We start from the raw sequence: 19,419 nt of genomic DNA on the forward strand, positions 1-19,419 counted from the left end.
CATTATATCCTTTTCCCAACAGAAATTTCCTTGTTCTTGAACAGCACTGTAATCTTTTGTCCAGCATCAGGGCCACACTGACACTCTCCAGAGAGGACTGGCCCATGTAGATACAGACAAATGCACCCTAAGCACTGATAATGCCTTGTGTAGTGTTTGAAAGAATTAAGGCTTGAGATATCAGAAGGAATCTGATCTTTTCTCAGGCAGAAAAGGTATTAATTATCTTTAATTATCTAAAAACATAAAAGCATCTGTGCTGCATTAAATGAAGCTATAATTTTGAACTATTTTTAAATGTTGATGACTGACTGAACTTTCAATCGTTTTTGTATAGTAAGGTAGAACAACACTAAACAAAGAATCAATGATGATGTCTCATTTTATCATCTATACTCAGTCTAAAAGTAAGTAGCTCAATTCTGCAGACTTCAGAGTTCAACATATGTTCACTATGGCTGAATATAGAAACTGTTTCTTTCTACAAATGATGTAACATTTTATATTATTAATAAGAATATAATATTTTATAGTATCAATAAAAATCTGAGGGATTATATCACCTGCTTTGGAAACATACCTAGGTAGTCGGATCTCTGGGTTCGTGGATATTTTCTTCTGAGAAGGCGTTCATAAAGGACCTGCATGCTGGCCTTGGCTAGTTACAGGGATTGTACACACATGACTAGTTACTACACTCCTTTTTTCACCTGTGATTTATTATTTGCCTTAAAGTTAGTAAAAGAGCTTATTGCTAGCCTAGCAATTAGTGCAGTTAGATCAGTACATGAAAACATATTTTAGTGTAGTTTCTAGATTAAGTATCACTTGTGATACACATCAAGGTAGCATTTTTTATTTCCTGAAATCAGTAATATTTAAATGCTCAATTAGAGTTATCGAGTCCAATAGTTGTCTGCACATGCTTCTGCAAATTCAGTGTCTTGTGTTAAAATTATATGACAGAGCAATAGCAAAGCAAACAGAAGAAACAAAATTAGAGAGAGAGTAATTTTATCTTAAACAAAAAAGTGATGATTCTGAAGTTTAAACAGGACTGCATGTTCTCTTCTGCAATACCCATTTAAACTCCACAGATAAAATATCCACCATAAAATAGTTCATTTACTTCAAAAATTAAAAAAAAAAAAGGTGCAAATTACAATTGTGTACTTTGGGAAGTCCAGTGAGCCAATTTCTTTATAGACATTACAGAAACATAGCTTTTTTTGTTAACTGTTGATGGATTTTAGAAAAATTAGTGTTAATGCTAGGTATTATTTTTCATGAGCAAAATGTGAGTAATAATTAATGCTTACATTTTTAGTACTTTTTATTGTATCAATTGTCCCAACCCATATATATACAAAATAACTGAAATAAATGAAAAAGATATTTATAAATATGAAAAAACAAGTAATTCTAGCAGAGACTTAAAAAATAAAAAAAAAAATTAAACCCACAGGAAACAGTAGAATATGTACAATGAGTGTAAATCTAAGTTTTAATTTTCTCGTCAGGTATTTATTTTGATCATTTCTGTTCAAAAATACATTCCTAAAGGTAAGCTAAATTGCCCGTAGAGATGAGAAAAGGTCTGATTCAAGTTCCACTGAAGCTTGTGAGTGGTTTTGGTGGCTTCACTGTAGTTGAAAGGTACAACCCAACATTGCATTGCCAGTAGGCAACTCAATGGCAGCTTTTTTCTATTACATATGTATTTTGAAAGAATGTTTTAGGGGAACTGAAGATCATATCTGAAACATTTAAGTATCAAGATTAAGTCTAAGCCTATCCTTAGAACAACAATAGTGCCATCAAAATACATTAGGCTGGTAAAGCTCCAGAGAAGGGCAACAAGGTTGGTGAAGGGGTCTGGAGCACAGGTCCTGTGAGGAGCGGCTGAGGGATCTGGGGTTCCTCAGCCTGCAGAAAAGGAGGCTCAGGGAAGATCTTACTGCTCTTCTAGAACTGCCTGAAAGGAGGGTGTAGCCAGGTGGAGGTCAGCCTCTTCTCCCAGGTAACAAGTGACACAGCAAGAGGAAATGGTCTCAGGTTGTACTAGAGGAGGTTTAGATAGCGTCTTAGGAAAAATTTCTTCACTGAAAGGGTGGTCAGGCATTGGAACAGGCTGTCCAGGGAAGTGGTGGAGTCACCATCCCTGGAAGCATTTTAAAGGCATGTGGATGTGGCATTGGAGATGTGGTTTAGCGGTGAACATGGTGGTGCTGGGTTAATGGTCGGACTCCATGATCTTTAGAGGTCTTTTCCAACCTAAATGACCCTCTGATCCTATGATTTGGGAAAAAGACCTTAAAAGAGTTGAGTCGCTCCTTTAATAAAGTGCTTCCCTCCATATCAAGATTAAGATGACTGACAGAAAAATGTAGCAGTAAGTGTAGCACTATTTTTGCTCCTATAAAGAAAACACCTCAGTTTCTAGTATTTTTCTATGGACAGATTTGTAATACACTCCCTGAAATTTTTTCCCCCCCCGAAATAGCTTTGTATTTTGTAATACAGAAATGAAACATTCTTTCTTTGAATCACTAACTGACCACATCACATTTTTACACTATCTTTCATATCTCAATTACCAACCTTACTGTTTCACTGTGCTTAGTTTTGACACTGATAAAACTAAACAACACAAAAATCAGTCAGTATTGTCTACAATCCATATAAATGCCAAAAGATCTTTTTTAAATAGAACATGACTAAAAAGAGTACATGCTTGCTGAGGAAAGTCTAAATGATTGTTTACAATGCCAATGTATTTTCCTTTTTTACTTCCACCACTCTTCCAGTACACAAATCAAGGCTAGGCTCTCTAATATATCTTCATGCTATAGAAAACGAATGTACATGTACATTTCCATACATCACATGTAATACTTCTGCAGTTACTTTTATCACATTTGGTTAGCTAGAAGTCTTCATGGCAACTAAGTCTGTTTAAAAAATTAAACTACGAACTAAGGCAGCAGCAATTTTTTCTTGTAGGTCTTTTTTCATACAAGTTTCCAGTGAAATATTCTTCTCAAAGCTTACAGAATTTACATTTTTGTACAAATATGCAATGTTTCCTTATAACAAACAAAGAAGTGCAGTGTGCTACTTGGATTAAGAGGTTCTCTAACTTTCTCACCAGTAAACACAGTAATTTGAAATAAGAGCACAAATCAAGACCACGAAGAAAAAATGTATTTCCGTAGATTTAGGCTGTTACCTCCTTATTTTATTAGAGATGTGACAGTACTTGTTTCTTTTTTATTTTTTCTTCAGTTACTAAATTTCAAATCAGTTTAAGCAAAAATATTTTAGATATAAAAGATATGCAATCAATGACAGTTTAGTCTAGAAGATGTGTACTCTTAATAAACATTCACAAGAAAGTGATACATTTTATGGAAGTGAACATACCCAGTTCAATTCGGTGACAGAAGGGCAGCTCCTTGGTTATTGTAATGAAATAGCTATGTAACCCTTTGAAAGCAAGCAGCAAAGTGGCACAAAGTGTGTAGTGGAAATTATAAGCATGGCTGAGGAAAGACTCTGAAACAACAAAACTGCAACCCTAAAATAAAGAAGAAAAGGCACATATTAATTTTGTATAATAAATGAAGTGTTAGCAGAATGACTAAAAAGATAAGCAACTGCCTCTTTTCACAAAATTGATCCACATTTTTGTGATTTTCAATGGATTAAAAGACATTAAAAAGGAAAGTTAAACACTCAATATTGTAAGCTTTCCATATATACACTCCTGAAGCATGTAACGTAGCCTTTTGGAATAATTTTTCTCATCTCCTCTATCGCATGGCACCCCAAAACAACTCTAACAAAGTTCATTGTTTATCAAATAATATTCCTGCAGAAAAGATAAAATTCACACCTCCCAACAGAATACAAATAAAACCTTAAACTGATACATGTTCTTACGTCTGCTGATAACTGCTTTGTGTAGTTATTGCCAAAGACCACACTTTCAAGAGAAGGAATCACAGAGTCCCTGTTTTGTGCTGGTGCATTCCTGTTCAACCACATATTCTTCACTGGGCGAGGAAAACTGCAAAAAGCACAAATGAACTGATAATCAGAACATACTGTTCTTCATTACTTCCAATGCAAACTTCAAATAATTGAAATAATATTCCTGAAAATTTAAGCCAGAAAGATAAATTTTTTAACTATAACAGGTATGAAGTGTTTATTTTCTGCAAATTTTGCTGTGAGGACTTTAACTCTTAAAAGTGAAGTAGTAGCAAGAAGTTGAAAGCTGTCACACAAATTGACATTTCTGACCTCTGCCTACTAAGGAGGAGATCCTATCCTGAACTCCTAGAAGGACAGAGCATCCTGCAACAGTAGCCTTGTGACAACAACTACAAAAAATGAATGAAAAATGAATGAATGCAGAAAGTGGAGACTATTAGATAACAGGCAGAAACAAGCAATTGCAAGTTAATAAAAAAGTGTAGATTATACAGGACTTCAGGGCTGTATCCAAGTGGAATTACCTCGTCTCTTCCAAGGGAAGTCTTAACTCTGGTTGTTCCCAAGAGAAGGTGAACCTGAATACTACTCAGAAGAAGAAAACACTCAAAAAGTCGCCACTCCCAGGAAAGGAAGAGGTGCCAATAATGTGAGCATGATCCTAGCAGAAGACCAAACTGTCACCCATGAAAGCCCCAAGGACAAAGAGGAGTGACATCTGCAATTCTCAGGTTTTTCAGAAAGAGGTGTTCCAGAAAATTGAGCCAGATATGGATACAGCAACTCTCAAGTATTTGCTACATGGGGGAGCTCAGCTGAAATAAAACACTGTAAATTTTGAAGTTTCTTCCTCTCCTCATCATAAGCTGATTTAAAGGACAACTTGAATACTTAAAATAATTTTGTGGACACCAGCAACATCCTACTCTCACGATAACAAAAGCAGCATAGAAGTTGCTGTTCTGTTTCAGTCTCTCCTTACACAAGCTGTATCAAGTTAAGGTTTAAAATAAAATAGCATTATTGTATCATCACTTGAAAAGCCAGAAACTGAGGAAAAGTACACAGAAAACCCCTCAGATTTACTGCAACTTTTTAAAAGATTAGGCTAGTAGGGACAAATAAGTTTCTGACTAAAAATTAGTATCAAAACCTATTTTTCATTTTCTGACAACAAAGTGATCAATATAGGCTAAATGCCTGAATTTCACTTGCAGGACAGTGTGACCATGTACATTTTAGATATGTGATGCTACTTTAAGTGCATTAAAAAGTGCATTTATCAGACTACGTCTTCAACAACAATAATTCCCACCTTCTCCGTACTTGTTTCTCTCCCAAATAAGGCTGTGCCATCTGTTCGGATGTGTTAGTTCATTTCCTATGTAACTATGCCTAAAATACATCACCAAAATAATTTAAACCAATTTGCAGGGGGAAAAAAAGGACAAAAACCCCACGAAAAACAGCTGAATCCTCCAAACCAGTGCAGCCCTACAGCACAGAACAGCTGTCTAACATACACAGAGATAGTGCTTTCCACAATGTGAAGACAGGCACAAGGAGTGGGAATACCTGAAGCTAAAGGTCTGGGCATTTATGGCACAGACTGGACTTGAATATGAGGAAACTCGAGGGCAGTAGCATGCAGTACTTGAAGACCATGAAAGAAGGAAAAGATAGATATGCTAAAAGAAAGGCGTGTAAAGAATACTTCATATGTGTAACTGACTGTACAGCCCTTTTTCACACAGAGAGAGATGCAAAGCAAACAGAGATTGCAAAGGGTGACACAAGTAGATGAAATAAAAAAGCTTCTGCAAAAACTAGCCAAAATCTTTTTTAAAAAGAAAAGTAAATTCTCCAGTTCCATTTACATGAATAAAATGGTAAATATATCATTTGCAGACATCACTGCCATTCCTGTAGTAACTGAAAACTGCAGATAGTTAACACAAGGCAGCCCATTTCTATTAACAGCAGCTATTTCAGTCACTGTGTAGAGTGAGAAGCAGATCTTCCTTATTAGAAAATTTCGTAAGTATTTATACATATAAATATACACATATAAATATTCATTCATTCCTCCACTTCCCTGGCCTTGGGCATTCTCTCTCTTCTACACTACACACTCTTATTTCTAATTTAAAAACCCCTCGAAATTTGTTTCAGATAACTTTAAAAGCAAAATGTTTCTCATCCCGCTGGGCCCTGAATTCCAAAAATCATCATAGAAAACAATACTGTCCATAGATTTAACTCCTTCGTAATTACTCTGTTTTTATAACATTTCCATTTGGACATCCAATAATTTATTGGCATTTTATTAGCAAGAGATTACCTTATCAACGGCTGATGCAGAGCAACCAAAGAAGCATGGACTATAACCGATATGACGGAAAGGTGGAAGTAATCAAACATAACATTGACATAATGATGAAGGCCCTGGTGTAAGTTAAAGTGCAACTTTAAAGTTCGGCTACTAATTGGCTGTAGTGTGCTCAGGTCATCTGGTCTAAAAAGAAAATAACAAAACAACATATAATTAGAACAATCATAATTGAAATGCAAGTTATTAATAACTGACACAAATAGCAATTTAGCATGGGTCTATACTTTGGAATGCAATGGCATCTCCCCCAGGGAAAAAAAAATTAGAATGAGACAAACCGGTTATGAAATCTTAAGAGACTTCAGTGTTGGATTTCATTTTTACCATCATTTATGTCTAATATGAACACACTACACCTATAAATAATACAGATTTAAACAGTTTTAAAAGTTGACATATATTCTTGCTTTAGTAAAATCTTCTATATTTAAACTTACGAGTAGTCTGTATCCGTGAAGTGTAAATCTAATGTTAGCAGAAAATTCATTTCATTAAGCGACTCCTCAATCTACAAAGGAATTGTAGAAGCATGAAATCTTTCAGGTCTCTTATCTGTACTAATTCAAATTGTACATAATAAAGCCTAAATTATCTGAATATAGTAAATTTGAACGGCAGATTACCTTCCTCTCATCTAACAGCATTTTTATTTTGAAAATCATCACATCATCCACAGAAACTTCCTCATTTTTGTAAAGAATCTGAAATGTTTTACTGCAAACTATATTGTCATGGACTGAAGCAGGAAAGGCAAGATCTGTTGAACCTGAAGAGAGAAACAAGTATTAATATAACTGGAAAACTCAGAGCAGCTAATAAGTGGAACTATCATTTCCATCAGTTTCATGATTACCGTTTAACTGCAACAACATCAGTAATATAAGTGGTTTTCTTTTCAGTCATAAACTGGTGAAGTTTGATGGAGTACATTTTGTTTCAAAGAAACACTGTCATTATTTTTAATGTAATTTGCTGTTAATATAAGTTCTGAAGAATTTTTGCTTTGTTACAAACTGAAGACATTCTAGGCATCAAAAATTGTAATAAAAATCCTGACTTCTGTATTGTTTAATCTCGCATTCATGTTAATTTGCGGGGTTTAACTACACTGAAAACTTAACTACCTACAGATGAGGCAAAGAGGTTAAATGACATCTACCACTCCACTGAATTAATCAAGAACAGAGGTAATTTGTTCTTTACTTCGAGATCTTTGCATCCTACTCAGGCCAGACTCATTCTGAGCTTATCACCTGAACCTGACACTGCGCACGCAATATGAGGCTTCTGCTTTCAAACCAAAGGCTAATCATCAAAAAGAGTTCAGAAAAGTGTGATAAATGGTTGGGGAATCTTTTGCTGAAAAAAAAGAAGAGTTAGAAGACTTGCAGAAGAAATGAGAAAAGGAATGATTTAAACAGTTATTGAGGAAATATTTATCATAATAGCAAAGGATTCTCACACAGGAAGTATCATGATGGGTACTGTCCTCTGAAAAAAACATCAAAGTCATCGGAACTTGGAAGAACAGATGTAACAAATACTGACACTTTCTTATAACTCCTTTTAAAAAATGGCTCAATAACATCTGTGTCTCCAGAACACAAAGTCTTAGAAATTGTGTAAATGAGGGTGCAAAAGATTTTTTAAAAATTCTTTTGATTCTTCTTAATAAATTACTTCAAAGGAATCCACAAGAGGAAAAAAAACCTGCAGTTTGCAGTCTACAGCTCTGGGGCCTCTGATAGAATATTACTGCCCTTGGCAAACATTCCCACTCTTAGTAACATCTGAATTCAACTTCTTTTCAGGAACGTACAAATACTGGGTTTTGCTGAAGTGTTTTCATACATATCATCAGTTTAGGTGTCCTAGACAAAATGCTTACAAAGGCTGAATCATTACAGTGTAATTCCCCTATGTATAATGCCACTTTCAGCTTATATCCATCTGTGTCATCTGTTACAGCTGAAGGGCAGAGCAGGTATGGTTTCACTTGGCACATAATCTGATATAACTGCAAAGCATCAGCAAAAGGGATCTCCCACTCCTGGCTGAAACAAAAGTAGTAATGGAGACAAATGGCTGAGGTCCCACTTCCTCTGCAGTGTCCCACCCTGAGTTACAGCCCTCACCTCTGCTGACTTCAGTGTAACACAAACCGGCACCCCCAGAAGAGAGAGAGGAGCTGCAGAGGAAAATCTGAGTCAGGAACAGGCTGAGCCACTTCCACATGGGGAGCAAGGTCTCACAAATGTGAGGCCATCAAGGCAGAACTACTGTATTTTAAATCAACAATGCACTGACTGGCCAGGACTATTTCTAAGCTTCTATTCACACAAAAGGCCATTTCCACAGCAGAGGAGAAAAAATACTGGGATTTTTTTTTACTCTTGCATATAAATTACATATTTACGCTTGCATATAAATTTACTAGATTCATATTTTTATTAGATATATAGGTTTATATATATATTTATAGATTTATATTTACAAGATAGTTTAGCCTTGCATCACAAAGACACCTCATTCCTTCCTACCCTGCCTTTGTTTTTTTTTTCCTCTGAAAACCAGCCATGAATTTTTAAGAGAAGGAGGAATTCAGAACATCCTCAAATCTGAAACAACCTCATAAAGACTAAAAATACGTATGTTTTTCTTTTCATTTTTCTAAAGCACAACTACATCTTCCTTCAAATTACAAGAATAATAAAAGTCCTTCACAAGGCTGGAGCTAAAGCAAGTGAATTGCCTTATCATATCTGTAATGACATTCATGCTGAGTCCCAAGCAGTTCTAGTGAGCTACTAAAGGATGTGGGAAATAGAAATGGAAAAAAACTTATTTAAATTAATGAAGGACTGCATGAAGAGCTGGGCAAAGGGTGAAAGGAGATGCAAACAAACAGGAAGATGAGGAAAAACTGAGACTATGTATTTGACTTGGGGAACTAAAAGGAGGGGAGAGATCAAACAAATGGTCTGTGGGAGAGGGGAAAAGACAGCTAAAGTAAGGAAACTGCGGGTGACTTGTGCAGAGTCTAGGGAGAGCTAGAGGTAGGCAAAATGAATGGAGAGGAGTGGGAAAATCATGACATGACAAAGCAAATAGGATTTAGAACAGGTAAGTATGAGAAAGACAGAAGAGAGAAAAAAGTACAGAAAGAAGCACCTTATCAACACAGGACACCATTCTCAAGAGTGGGAGTTGTGGGATGCTGACCAGCCTCCTCTGTGGTCAACAAGCAACATTTTCACACAGTGAGGCAACACAGTGCTACTCCATAGCTATTTTCTATACACAACAACAGTCTCAGGAATTGCTATCAGCTCTTCCTCCTCCTGGAGCAGGAGGGCTGCAAGTGAGCCTACAGCATCCAGCTCTGCCAAATCAAGCAAGTGGCTAAATGGAAATAGAAAGCAGAGGTTTTTGGCAAGAGCAACCACTATGATGTGCACAAGAAGGACAAACTAACCCCCTTTCACTGACCAGCTTGTACCCTTCCTTCTGCTTTGTTGTGGGAGAAACATTATCAGTGACTACCTGAAAAACCAAACTGAGAAACTGATCTAAAAAAGAACCCCAGTTTTTGGGTTTGAAGGGGTTTTGGTTTTTTGTAAAATGGCTGCTTGTCAGCTGAATGAATTCCCCAGTTGAGTTCCCAGACCAAATCAGACACTTGTGTCAACAACATGCAGAGTAGTAAGAAGGTAAGACAGAGTGGCCAGGGGGAATCATGGGCTATTTTTTTTTTCCTTTGTCAGAACTGCTGATCTAAATTCACACCAAATTGCAGTCTTAATGTTTATGCCCTTTATGCCTAGTAACAAGACACAAGAGCTAACACATGTCACAATTTACTAACAAGACTGCAGCTTTCTGAAAAAATAACCTAAGAACATTCAAAAATATACCATGAAATGGAAGAACTTTTTTCCAGCAATATCAATCATATTATTAAGTGTTGCTTTTCAAAAAATATGTTTTACTAAAGGATGTTTACCAGACCCAAATTCTTTAAACTACATTAAATTTTGCCTTTGAAGTGGGTAATAAATTTCATTTATCTCACACAAATCCAAGAAATATTTAGGAAGCTTGACCAAAATTCAGTATTTACACTGTTGCTGTACTCAGTTACTTTCAAAATAGCCTCAAAAATCCAGGTTTCAGTAACATCTTATCACATTTTCTCAGACTGTGTTAGGTTTTTCTTCCTTGAAATTCCAGTAATTCCACGTAACATTTGAAAACTTAATTAATTTTTTGCTTTTCACATTTTTACACCATGCTGAGGTATGGCCTACACAGAATTAGGTGAGCACTAACAGGTTTTGTTGCGGATAGGTAAAACCTTATAAAATGAAGGCTTGTTACCCCTGTAAAATCATGGTTCACTTCTGTTACTTCAGCTAAGTAGAAAAGGACTCTGGGTAATGACTCAGCTGGAATAGAGGTGGAAAAAAAATTATATAATCATCATGTGTTCGTATCGTGATTTACGGTGGTTGGTTAAATGATGATTGTTGTGTTTTAGAAGTATGCAGCTGATAAAGACCTAATTGCTTAAAAAGGCCTGATTTTGGCAATAAACAAGCTCCCTTTTGGACCTGCCTCAGGACACTGCATTGCTTCTTACTGCAACAGGTTTCTCTGGATTCAGTTTGCCTGGACACAAAAACCGAAAGTGAATGTCAGGTTTAAAAAAGAAAAAAGATAAGGGAATAGATAATTCTGTTCAGGAAGTTAAATCAATTTTCAGGTTTACCGCTAGAGAACAACAAAGTCTGAAAACTGGATCCTTTCAAAGTATTCTTTTCAGAAAAAGAAGGGGTGTATAAATCTGTGTAAAAGTCTGTATCTGAAGTTCTCCACTACTTTCAGATATCTACTTAGATCTGCCCTTGGTCATCTTAGCCATGGAGAAGACTGAGCAGATCAAAGGAAAAAAACAGAAGACACGAATACAAAGAAATAGCCATGCTTTGCCACCAGCAGAGGCAATCAGCAGATGAAAACAGTAACACAAATTCTGTAATCAACTTTTGAGTCCCATTGTTAAGAACAAGAAATATTTGCATTGTTAGTGACAAAATTAAAAACACTTCTATGTTAGTTATAACAATGTAAGACAAAAACTGTAATCCCTCAGTTAGCAAGGCAGGATAATGACCTAATTTACTGAAAAGTTTTTGCACTTACCAGTTCCATGTAACAAACTAGCTTCTAATATGTGTGGAATTCTTGGAGGAATTTTCATAGACACACGAATCTGGTAAAAGCTAAAGCAAAAGACAGTGATTTGCAACACGTGCGTTACAGCACATCTCATTCACCATACAGAGATATACTGACAAAGGCATGAATGGAGAATGGGAAGAAGGAAGAGGTCGAGGAAGTCTACAAAGCTTAATACTGTTTTACTTGACCCTTTATCTTGTTATGTTTTATTTTTTAAATCATTGACCAAAGCAGTAGCCAAACATGAATAAAAAAGTCTGAGCACAGCACTTGTTTTTCCATACCCCGCAGAATTGGGGCAAATACTTGTAAAGACATGCAGTAAACTACACTGGAAAACTGGTAAGAATAAAAAAATCAGGATTGTCAGCTATACTACAGCCATCTTGGAGGGATCTGCCACGGAGCACACCTACAGGACTGCTAGAATCAGTTCTGACACTGAAGGAGGTATTTGTGAACCCGCGGTTTGTAAAACTCCCCACTCCAGGATCTCCTGAAAACACACTGCTTGCCAGACACTCTCTACATTGTTTGTGGCCACCAGCTATGCAAAAGTGCACATAAAGGGTCACTCTAGGCACAACATGTCAGTACTTTTATACTATCAAAGGCAGGAACTGCAGGCTTCAAGCCTACAATTGAGAAAAACCCCAACACAAGTCTTTGGGGTCTCTACCCCATCTCTAAACCATTTTTCATTTTATTCAGCTCCATACCATTTCCAACTTTGATTTTCATTTAAGAAATCCTTAACTGTCACCAGACTGATTTTATGGAAGCCTTTACATAACACAAAACCCCACAAATACACTTAGATGACACATTCTAACCATCTCATCCCCTTTCAGATAATTTATTTTTGTTTGAAGAGTTAGCTTCAGCTCCTCAGTGAGCTGATGTGACCTACCACACAGCTCCACAAACACTAACACCAGTGAAAGGGAGGCAACACAAACACTCACAGCTAGAGAGGGGAAGAAAAACCCACCTTTTTTGTAGAAGCATGGTCCTAAATGCCCCTACGAGTACACATTTACCCTTCATATTTCACTCACAGTGTACACCAAATCACAGTCATGATTTTCATCATCCTCCAAAATCCAAATCCAAACCAATCTATTTGTGGCTTTCTAATTTTGGCTTCTAATGCTTCAACTGAAGCTCACCATTCAGGACTTCACTACAACTAACTGATGCAACTGTGTATTAGCCTAACAATCAACCAATGAAAAAGCTCTTAATTTAATTCTTCTGCAAAATTAAAAAGTCAACTTTAGTTTTGTCAAAACTTATATATCAAAGAATGCTTTATAATGAACCAGTAACACTGTTAGAGATAAGAGATGAAGTGATTCCTACTTTTCAAAAACAGAGCAAAACTTAAAACTATTGCAAGCTACTAGTTACATATTTCATTTTTGGAAACCCACAGATCAAACATGATTCCAAATACACTCCCTAAGTGATTCATAAATAGTAAATGAATTCATTTTGTATTGGGTTAAAGAAACATAAATTAAGCTTTCACTGTTATCTTCTCGAAGAGTATAAAGAATTGAGAAAATTTAAGAGTGCCCTCTCAACATTAAGCCAAAAGGATGCTGTATAGTACACTGATGTACTCCTTTTTTCTGGGTCAGATGAGACTCCCATCACCCAATTAGTTACTCATTTCACCTACACTGAAGAAACATGATACATTATAATGTACAATAGCCTCAGCAAGGAGATACTTTCCAGCAGCCCCAGCTTCACAGTGTCATTTTTGGATCCACAGCAAATATTGATCAAGAGCCTGATGCCCTACCACTACTAGCTGCATCTTCCCATGATCCTAATGACCCATCTGTCATGGTAAAGCATGCTGCTTGTTATTTCATATATTAAAAGAATGTAAAATTGTTGATATGGTTTACTTGAAATATTTTGTCTCATTATGTTCTCTATTAAAACATCATATCTCAGTAAGTTCAGAGACATGTCAGAGACATGCCACATACTTTAATTCACCTTGGCTTTAGACCAAACTGTGTCATTCCACCAAGAGTTTAAAACATCCAAAATCTACATGATTCTCAGCTGATGTTTCGAAGCACTTGACAGCTCTGCAGAGCATAAATTTAATTAAGGCTTAACAACTTTATCAAATGTGGATAGATTACTGAATAAGCACTGTAACAAGATAAAATGAGAGGCAAGGTAAAATAAAAACTGAGCATTGAACAGAAAAAAGGTGCAATGGGATATTCCCATTACTTAATCCAATAAGACTCATTCACCCTAAAGATACTATTAAGTGACTGTTTACAATTTGTGCCTCAAAGAAAACAATCAGTAGAATTGTTCATGCTTAAAATGAAATTTGTGAAATGAAAAGGCTGTTAGGACATCGCTCCCTTCTTATTATTATTTGCTTGCAATTAATCAAGAGCAGACCATTCTATCCTTTTTCTTCAGTAAACCCTTTACCTGCCTGATATTTTTATTCGAGTTAATGGGGAGATGAAGTGGTATTGTTTGCTCATTTGAGACAAGTGGCTTTGAGTTTCAGCAGATTTATACTTTAAGCAGTTTAGAACATAAAACATTCACCTATTAATCTGAATAATAAAATCTTGTAGGAGTTCAGCAAAGGGCAAATATGTAAACATTAATTCAAAATCTTATGCCTAGATATATGACAAAATTATTTAACTCATCAAGATATTTAAATAAGAAAACCAGCCTCCTACACAGTATTTACCTGAATTATTCACTGTCATTCATCTTTAAATGCTGTATATATATTAAGGATCTATCTGCAAATGAAGAGCTATTATACTGAAACAGGATATTTGATTCACAAAGGTGTTATATCTGCAATTTGTAAATAAGGAACTACTTTTTAAAGTTGTGATATACATTTCTCATTTGACAGGAAATTTTAAAAGTAATGTAAAAAAAAATGCATCAAGCTTCATCACTCTTTTCCCCAAGCCCTGCCTTCCTCATCTTGCCATCTTTTGTTCAACCCACTAATCAATTTGTGTTGCAATGTTTCCACTTCTATAAAAAAACAAACCAAAACCAAGTCACTTTCAATTATTTCCCAGCTGTTCCTTAAACATTGTTTCGTTCTCATAGGGACAACTGACTTGTAAACCTGATCTATTGTATCTGCTTGGGCCTACACATAATTCAGTATCAAGGACTTGCTACTCATCTATCACATTCAATTGTCCCAAATATCCTTAAAACACTCCATAAATAACACCTGAATACAATCAGCTCTCCACTGTCTCATGTATCAACTCTCCATTATCTAATGTAACGGGAGAACGAAGGTATCCTGAGTAGTGGAAAATCCCAGATGATAACAATGCTACAGATCGACCACACAACCGATGGTATGGCAAGTGTGCCCCAATCGATGAAGTAAACTCCAGTCTACCAAGGCTTTCAAACCCCAGTCCAGCTTCTTCCAAAAGGTGGCACATGCAGACTTAGTCACACAGTTGCAGGCTTACCACTACAACTTTTCAAGCGTAATAGTTTGGGTCCATCGGTGTGCCTATACTAAATTGCTTTCCTGAAGCGCACTGGAATGAAGAACCCAGTACAAACATCTCAGAGCATGGCTTGTGCTAGAGCAAAGCCAGTGAGATTCACATACCCAACCTCGGTACAGCTCATTTTCTCTAACACGCACCTCTAAGTGCCAGGAACATGACAGGGGAATAATCAAACTGATCCTGCACCAGTCTGGCTCCTTTTCAAGTCCTGACTCTGACAGCAACCTAGAAAAATGCTCTAGTGATACTAGAGACAGGGGCTTCAGGTTCATATAAAGATTTATGTAAAACTGTTTTCCAAAGCAGAAATACTAGAAAAACAAAATAGCTCAAGCTTTGCAGTCAGCATTAGGATTCCAGAAAAGTGCTAGGCTTCTTAAAGCCTAGTTTTTTATGTGAAGATTCTTGAAGAATAATTTGAAAAAACCTGTTACAATCTGTCCCTTACTCTCTGTTTTGACTGCACTACACTGAAAAAATGCCTTTTTATTAAGGGTTGACTTTTTCAGATAACAAAGTCAGAAGTATTTTGACAAAGATGCTTTAAAGCTATTCTGTTTTGAAGAAAAGAATCAATGGTATTCAGAAAGGTGGTGTACTGTAAACACATTAATCACCTGTAAAAACAGCAACATCCATCCCAAACAGCCATTAGCTCAAGCTGGATAACTGCGTATTTTATTAAACAAAGAATAAAACAACAGAGATACCGCCAAGAACTTTAATTTACAGTATGACAGAAAATGCACTAAAAAATTAATTCATGATCAAGAGCCTGATATGCATTAACTGCTAAAATACCCTGACAGATTATGCCATGATGTTTAGAATCACCACCTGATAATTCAGCAAGATACATTTGGGTGATCCTAGATGATACAGCTAGGGTTTGGCACTTTGAAAGGCTGGGCTACAATGGCAGCTACGAAGTTGAGCCTTAGCATGAGTCACTGCAGTAGAGGCAGTGCAGGGAACACAGCTGGATGAAGGTCTGACACCACACCAAGAACAGATTTTGAATGAGGTTTTAGACCCATTTTTTCCAGACAACAAGCAGCTTGCAACAGCTTGACGTTCATGGTGTTGATGTGTTTTGAAGAACAGTCTCCAGAGGGAGGCTGAGTAAATGAGACTTGAAACAGTCTTAAGGATACTTAAGCATTGGAACAGATTGTCCAGATAAGCTATGGAATCTCCAATTATGGAAGCTTTCAAGATGTGAGGCGGCAGCGCTCCAAGCAACGTGGTTTGGATCAAATTATGCCCCTCCTTTCACCAGGAGGAGCGTCAGAACTTATGATATGCTACTATCCCTTCCACCATGAATCAGTCTGTGATCCCAGAAGTTAAAGGAAACCTGAAAAACAGCATTCAGCAATTTACAACATGATGACTGAAAGGTAACACAATAAAAAGCACATCTGGTCGGGAGCTGGTACACAAAACAAGTTGCAGACACACCTGTGAATAGAGCACATTCCAGCTCCCGGTTTTCCTAAGTCCACACAGGCAAAATCCTTCTCAACAACCGATTTACTTGCTTGTCTGAAAGGCAGCATCTTTTACTTCCTATTACATTTCCAATGTCATAGACTTAGAAAATAAAAAGATGACCTACAACACCACCTCCAAAAATTTGCCAACCCCTCCTTCTATAAATGCTTACAGCATTTACTTATCTTCGCCACAGACACAAGGTCTAGGAGGAATACTAGATCTCTTGCTCTAGTTGCACTGCTTAAAAGCTTTATCCTGAAACAGTTTGACATCCATCCCCCCATTCATCCAAAACCCCAAAAGCAAACCTTTGCTTTTGCTTCAATGTGGGAGATAGTAGACATCTCAAACGCTTAGACTAAGACAGCGTACAAGCAAAGCTGAAGTGGAGAGCTTATAAATATCAGGTGATTTCTGTCAAACCCGGTCTATGCAGTCATTCTTCAGTAAATATATGCATGTACCTGCCTGTGTCTGTTTATGTCATTTGGCCATCAATGTCATTACAAGCAAATACATAACCATGATATTAAAAGGTTCAAGGATATCTGGAGCTTCGTGTCCTTACTACAGACCTTGTAGGAAAAGGTGTTCTGAAATAAATAGAATTACTGCTCTCCTGTAGGCAGAGGACAAGTCTACTGTCCATCCTGTATAAAGGATTAAATCTTGTTCATCAAGCTGGATTACAATCTTGAAGATTCAAGAATCTGGCATGTGCCAGAAAATGCTTTCCCACACAGGAATATTGACAGGTTTCCTTTTTTTATCCCCACTGGGTGGGAACTTCATTTAGATAGGCATAAATAAGGGGGGTTTTACCACATTTAAGGAAAATGGTAATTTATAATGTGAGCAGGAAATAGGTTTGTCAATAACTGGAATATATCTTGCTACTGACAAAAATGGAAACATACAAAGTAATAATGATTTGACTTTTTAATGCTCCCACATGGAACTACAGGGAGTAATGCGTGCAAATGCAATCATAAAGTACAACTGTTATTAAAATAAAAAAATCTCATGCATTAAAAAAGCATATGAGCATATATGGCAATAGCTGCACAAGAATTTACTTGAAAAACCACTTAGTTTGTCAGCTAAAGAACATTCCAAGGCAAGTGTACATTCTGAAAAAGCCTCATAACATACTTCATTGTTGAGGCAGAACTTTTTTTGCAGTTCCTCTTGCCAGGAAGAGGAAAGGTAGAAGCGTGCATGGCAAAGTCTGAGCCTTCCCCTTCCCTAAATCCCACTACACTCACTGCACACTTAAATGCATTCAGTCACATTAACAACAGCAGGCACTGAACGTCGTGAACTGTAAAACTCACATGCACATTGGGTCACCTGCAGGGCAGATTCTAAATTTATCAGTTAACCAAATGGAAGAACAGCTGTGACTCTGTATATGCAAAACCTCAGGGAGTTACTGAATGCAGGGCCCTATTGAAGACACACCCTCCAGTGCAGACCACCACTAAGACCTCTCCTTTTTCCAAGGTGAGCTGTGGCTCAGGCAAGCAAGGTTCATTCTGTGCAGGAGGAAACAGAGCTGGAGATGAAGCACTGCTTTGCAAATAAAGAATGTGGCACTGAAATGAGAAACTGCAAGGAAAACAGACAGAAGAATGAGTCTCCAGAGGAACAGGCAGCTCTGGGGGCAGTGATTCCATGGAGGCAGTGTCAGACTGACCCTGGCAGAGCTATGTCTTCTACAGATCACACCTCTTCCCAAGGAACCAAACGGGCATTAACAGAAACTCCCACTGCAGTGAGAGGTTGAGTCAGCAAAATACTGAAAGGATCCAACAATGAGAAAAAACCTTCCTTTATTTCTGTCCAACACCCCCCTGTTCTACAAGATAAACCCCTTGCTACTGGAGAGACCATACATCCCTAATTCATTAATGGATTACAAAAAAACCCTTAAAAGCGGTAAAGACATTTAGCATTTCACATGGTCACAAGCCAATACTGACAAATGCCAACATACTTTTCTAGGCAATCTGAGTACACCTGTAATGTTTAAAGCATTTCATATGATTGTGGAACACAAATACTCCATTTTAAACATTACCACAAATTTGCCAGATTTTTTTTTGTAACCTCATAAGCATTCTGTAAAAAGGCAATCCAGGCAAAGAGGAAAATCAGAATGGAAGTAAAATAAGGTGCAATGGAAGCAAAATAAGAGAACATAGAAAGAATAAAGCACAGGCAGTAAAACGTTGATTATTGAAGGGCCAAATTAAAAACAGAATTGGTTAGCCTTGCTCCTCACCAGGAGACATGCACAGTCATCTATAAAAATTTAATCTTACCAAGCCCAGTTGGGGCCCACAGAATACCAAATGGACACCAAACTAGCTACAGGGTTTATCTAGACAGGAAATTAATTAATACAAGTATAGAACGCACAAAAAGATTCTTATCTTGCAATCACTTTGTAATAAGTACTTCTGATATAGACCAATATGAGATTACACTCTGCTGTAATTGTGGGATTTATCTAAGAAACTCTAATTCAGATACTTGAGCAGCAGGAAAACTATCATGCGCAAAAGACAATGTTTAAAATCTTTTATCAATCCCTTCAATGAAAAATCCATGTATTTCCCAGCTGACTTTTATTAAGATGAGCAACACAATGGGCAAACTAACAGGAAATAGATAAGAGGTTCTCATTTATTTGAAAGAAAGTTCCCTTGCAAGTTAATTATTTTTTTGAAGTACCTC

At 36.8% G+C, this 19,419-nt stretch overlaps 1 protein-coding gene across 3 annotated transcripts in view; it reads right to left on the bottom strand.

The window, feature by feature from the left end:
- The window catches only part of FAM135A (family with sequence similarity 135 member A), a 79,690-nt gene that overhangs the window by 30,070 nt on the left and 30,201 nt on the right, over nucleotides 1-19,419 (bottom strand). Inside the window, exons 4-10 of one of the 3 annotated variants that reach the window (XM_010405600.4) lie at nucleotides 11,591-11,670; nucleotides 7,012-7,154; nucleotides 6,826-6,896; nucleotides 6,338-6,511; nucleotides 3,943-4,069; nucleotides 3,424-3,577; nucleotides 581-658 (exon numbers count right to left, since the gene is read on the bottom strand). In XM_010405600.4, coding sequence (XP_010403902.3) covers nucleotides 581-658; nucleotides 3,424-3,577; nucleotides 3,943-4,069; nucleotides 6,338-6,511; nucleotides 6,826-6,896; nucleotides 7,012-7,154; nucleotides 11,591-11,670 — 827 coding nt within the window. The remainder of the gene's footprint in view (nucleotides 1-580; nucleotides 659-3,423; nucleotides 3,578-3,942; nucleotides 4,070-6,337; nucleotides 6,512-6,825; nucleotides 6,897-7,011; nucleotides 7,155-11,590; nucleotides 11,671-19,419) is intronic. The other 2 variants (XM_010405604.4, XM_010405612.4) reach the window with 2 other exon arrangements.

Source organism: Corvus cornix, chromosome 3 (genome assembly GCF_000738735.6).
Source record: "Corvus cornix cornix isolate S_Up_H32 chromosome 3, ASM73873v5, whole genome shotgun sequence".
Lineage (NCBI taxonomy): Eukaryota > Metazoa > Chordata > Aves > Passeriformes > Corvidae > Corvus > Corvus cornix.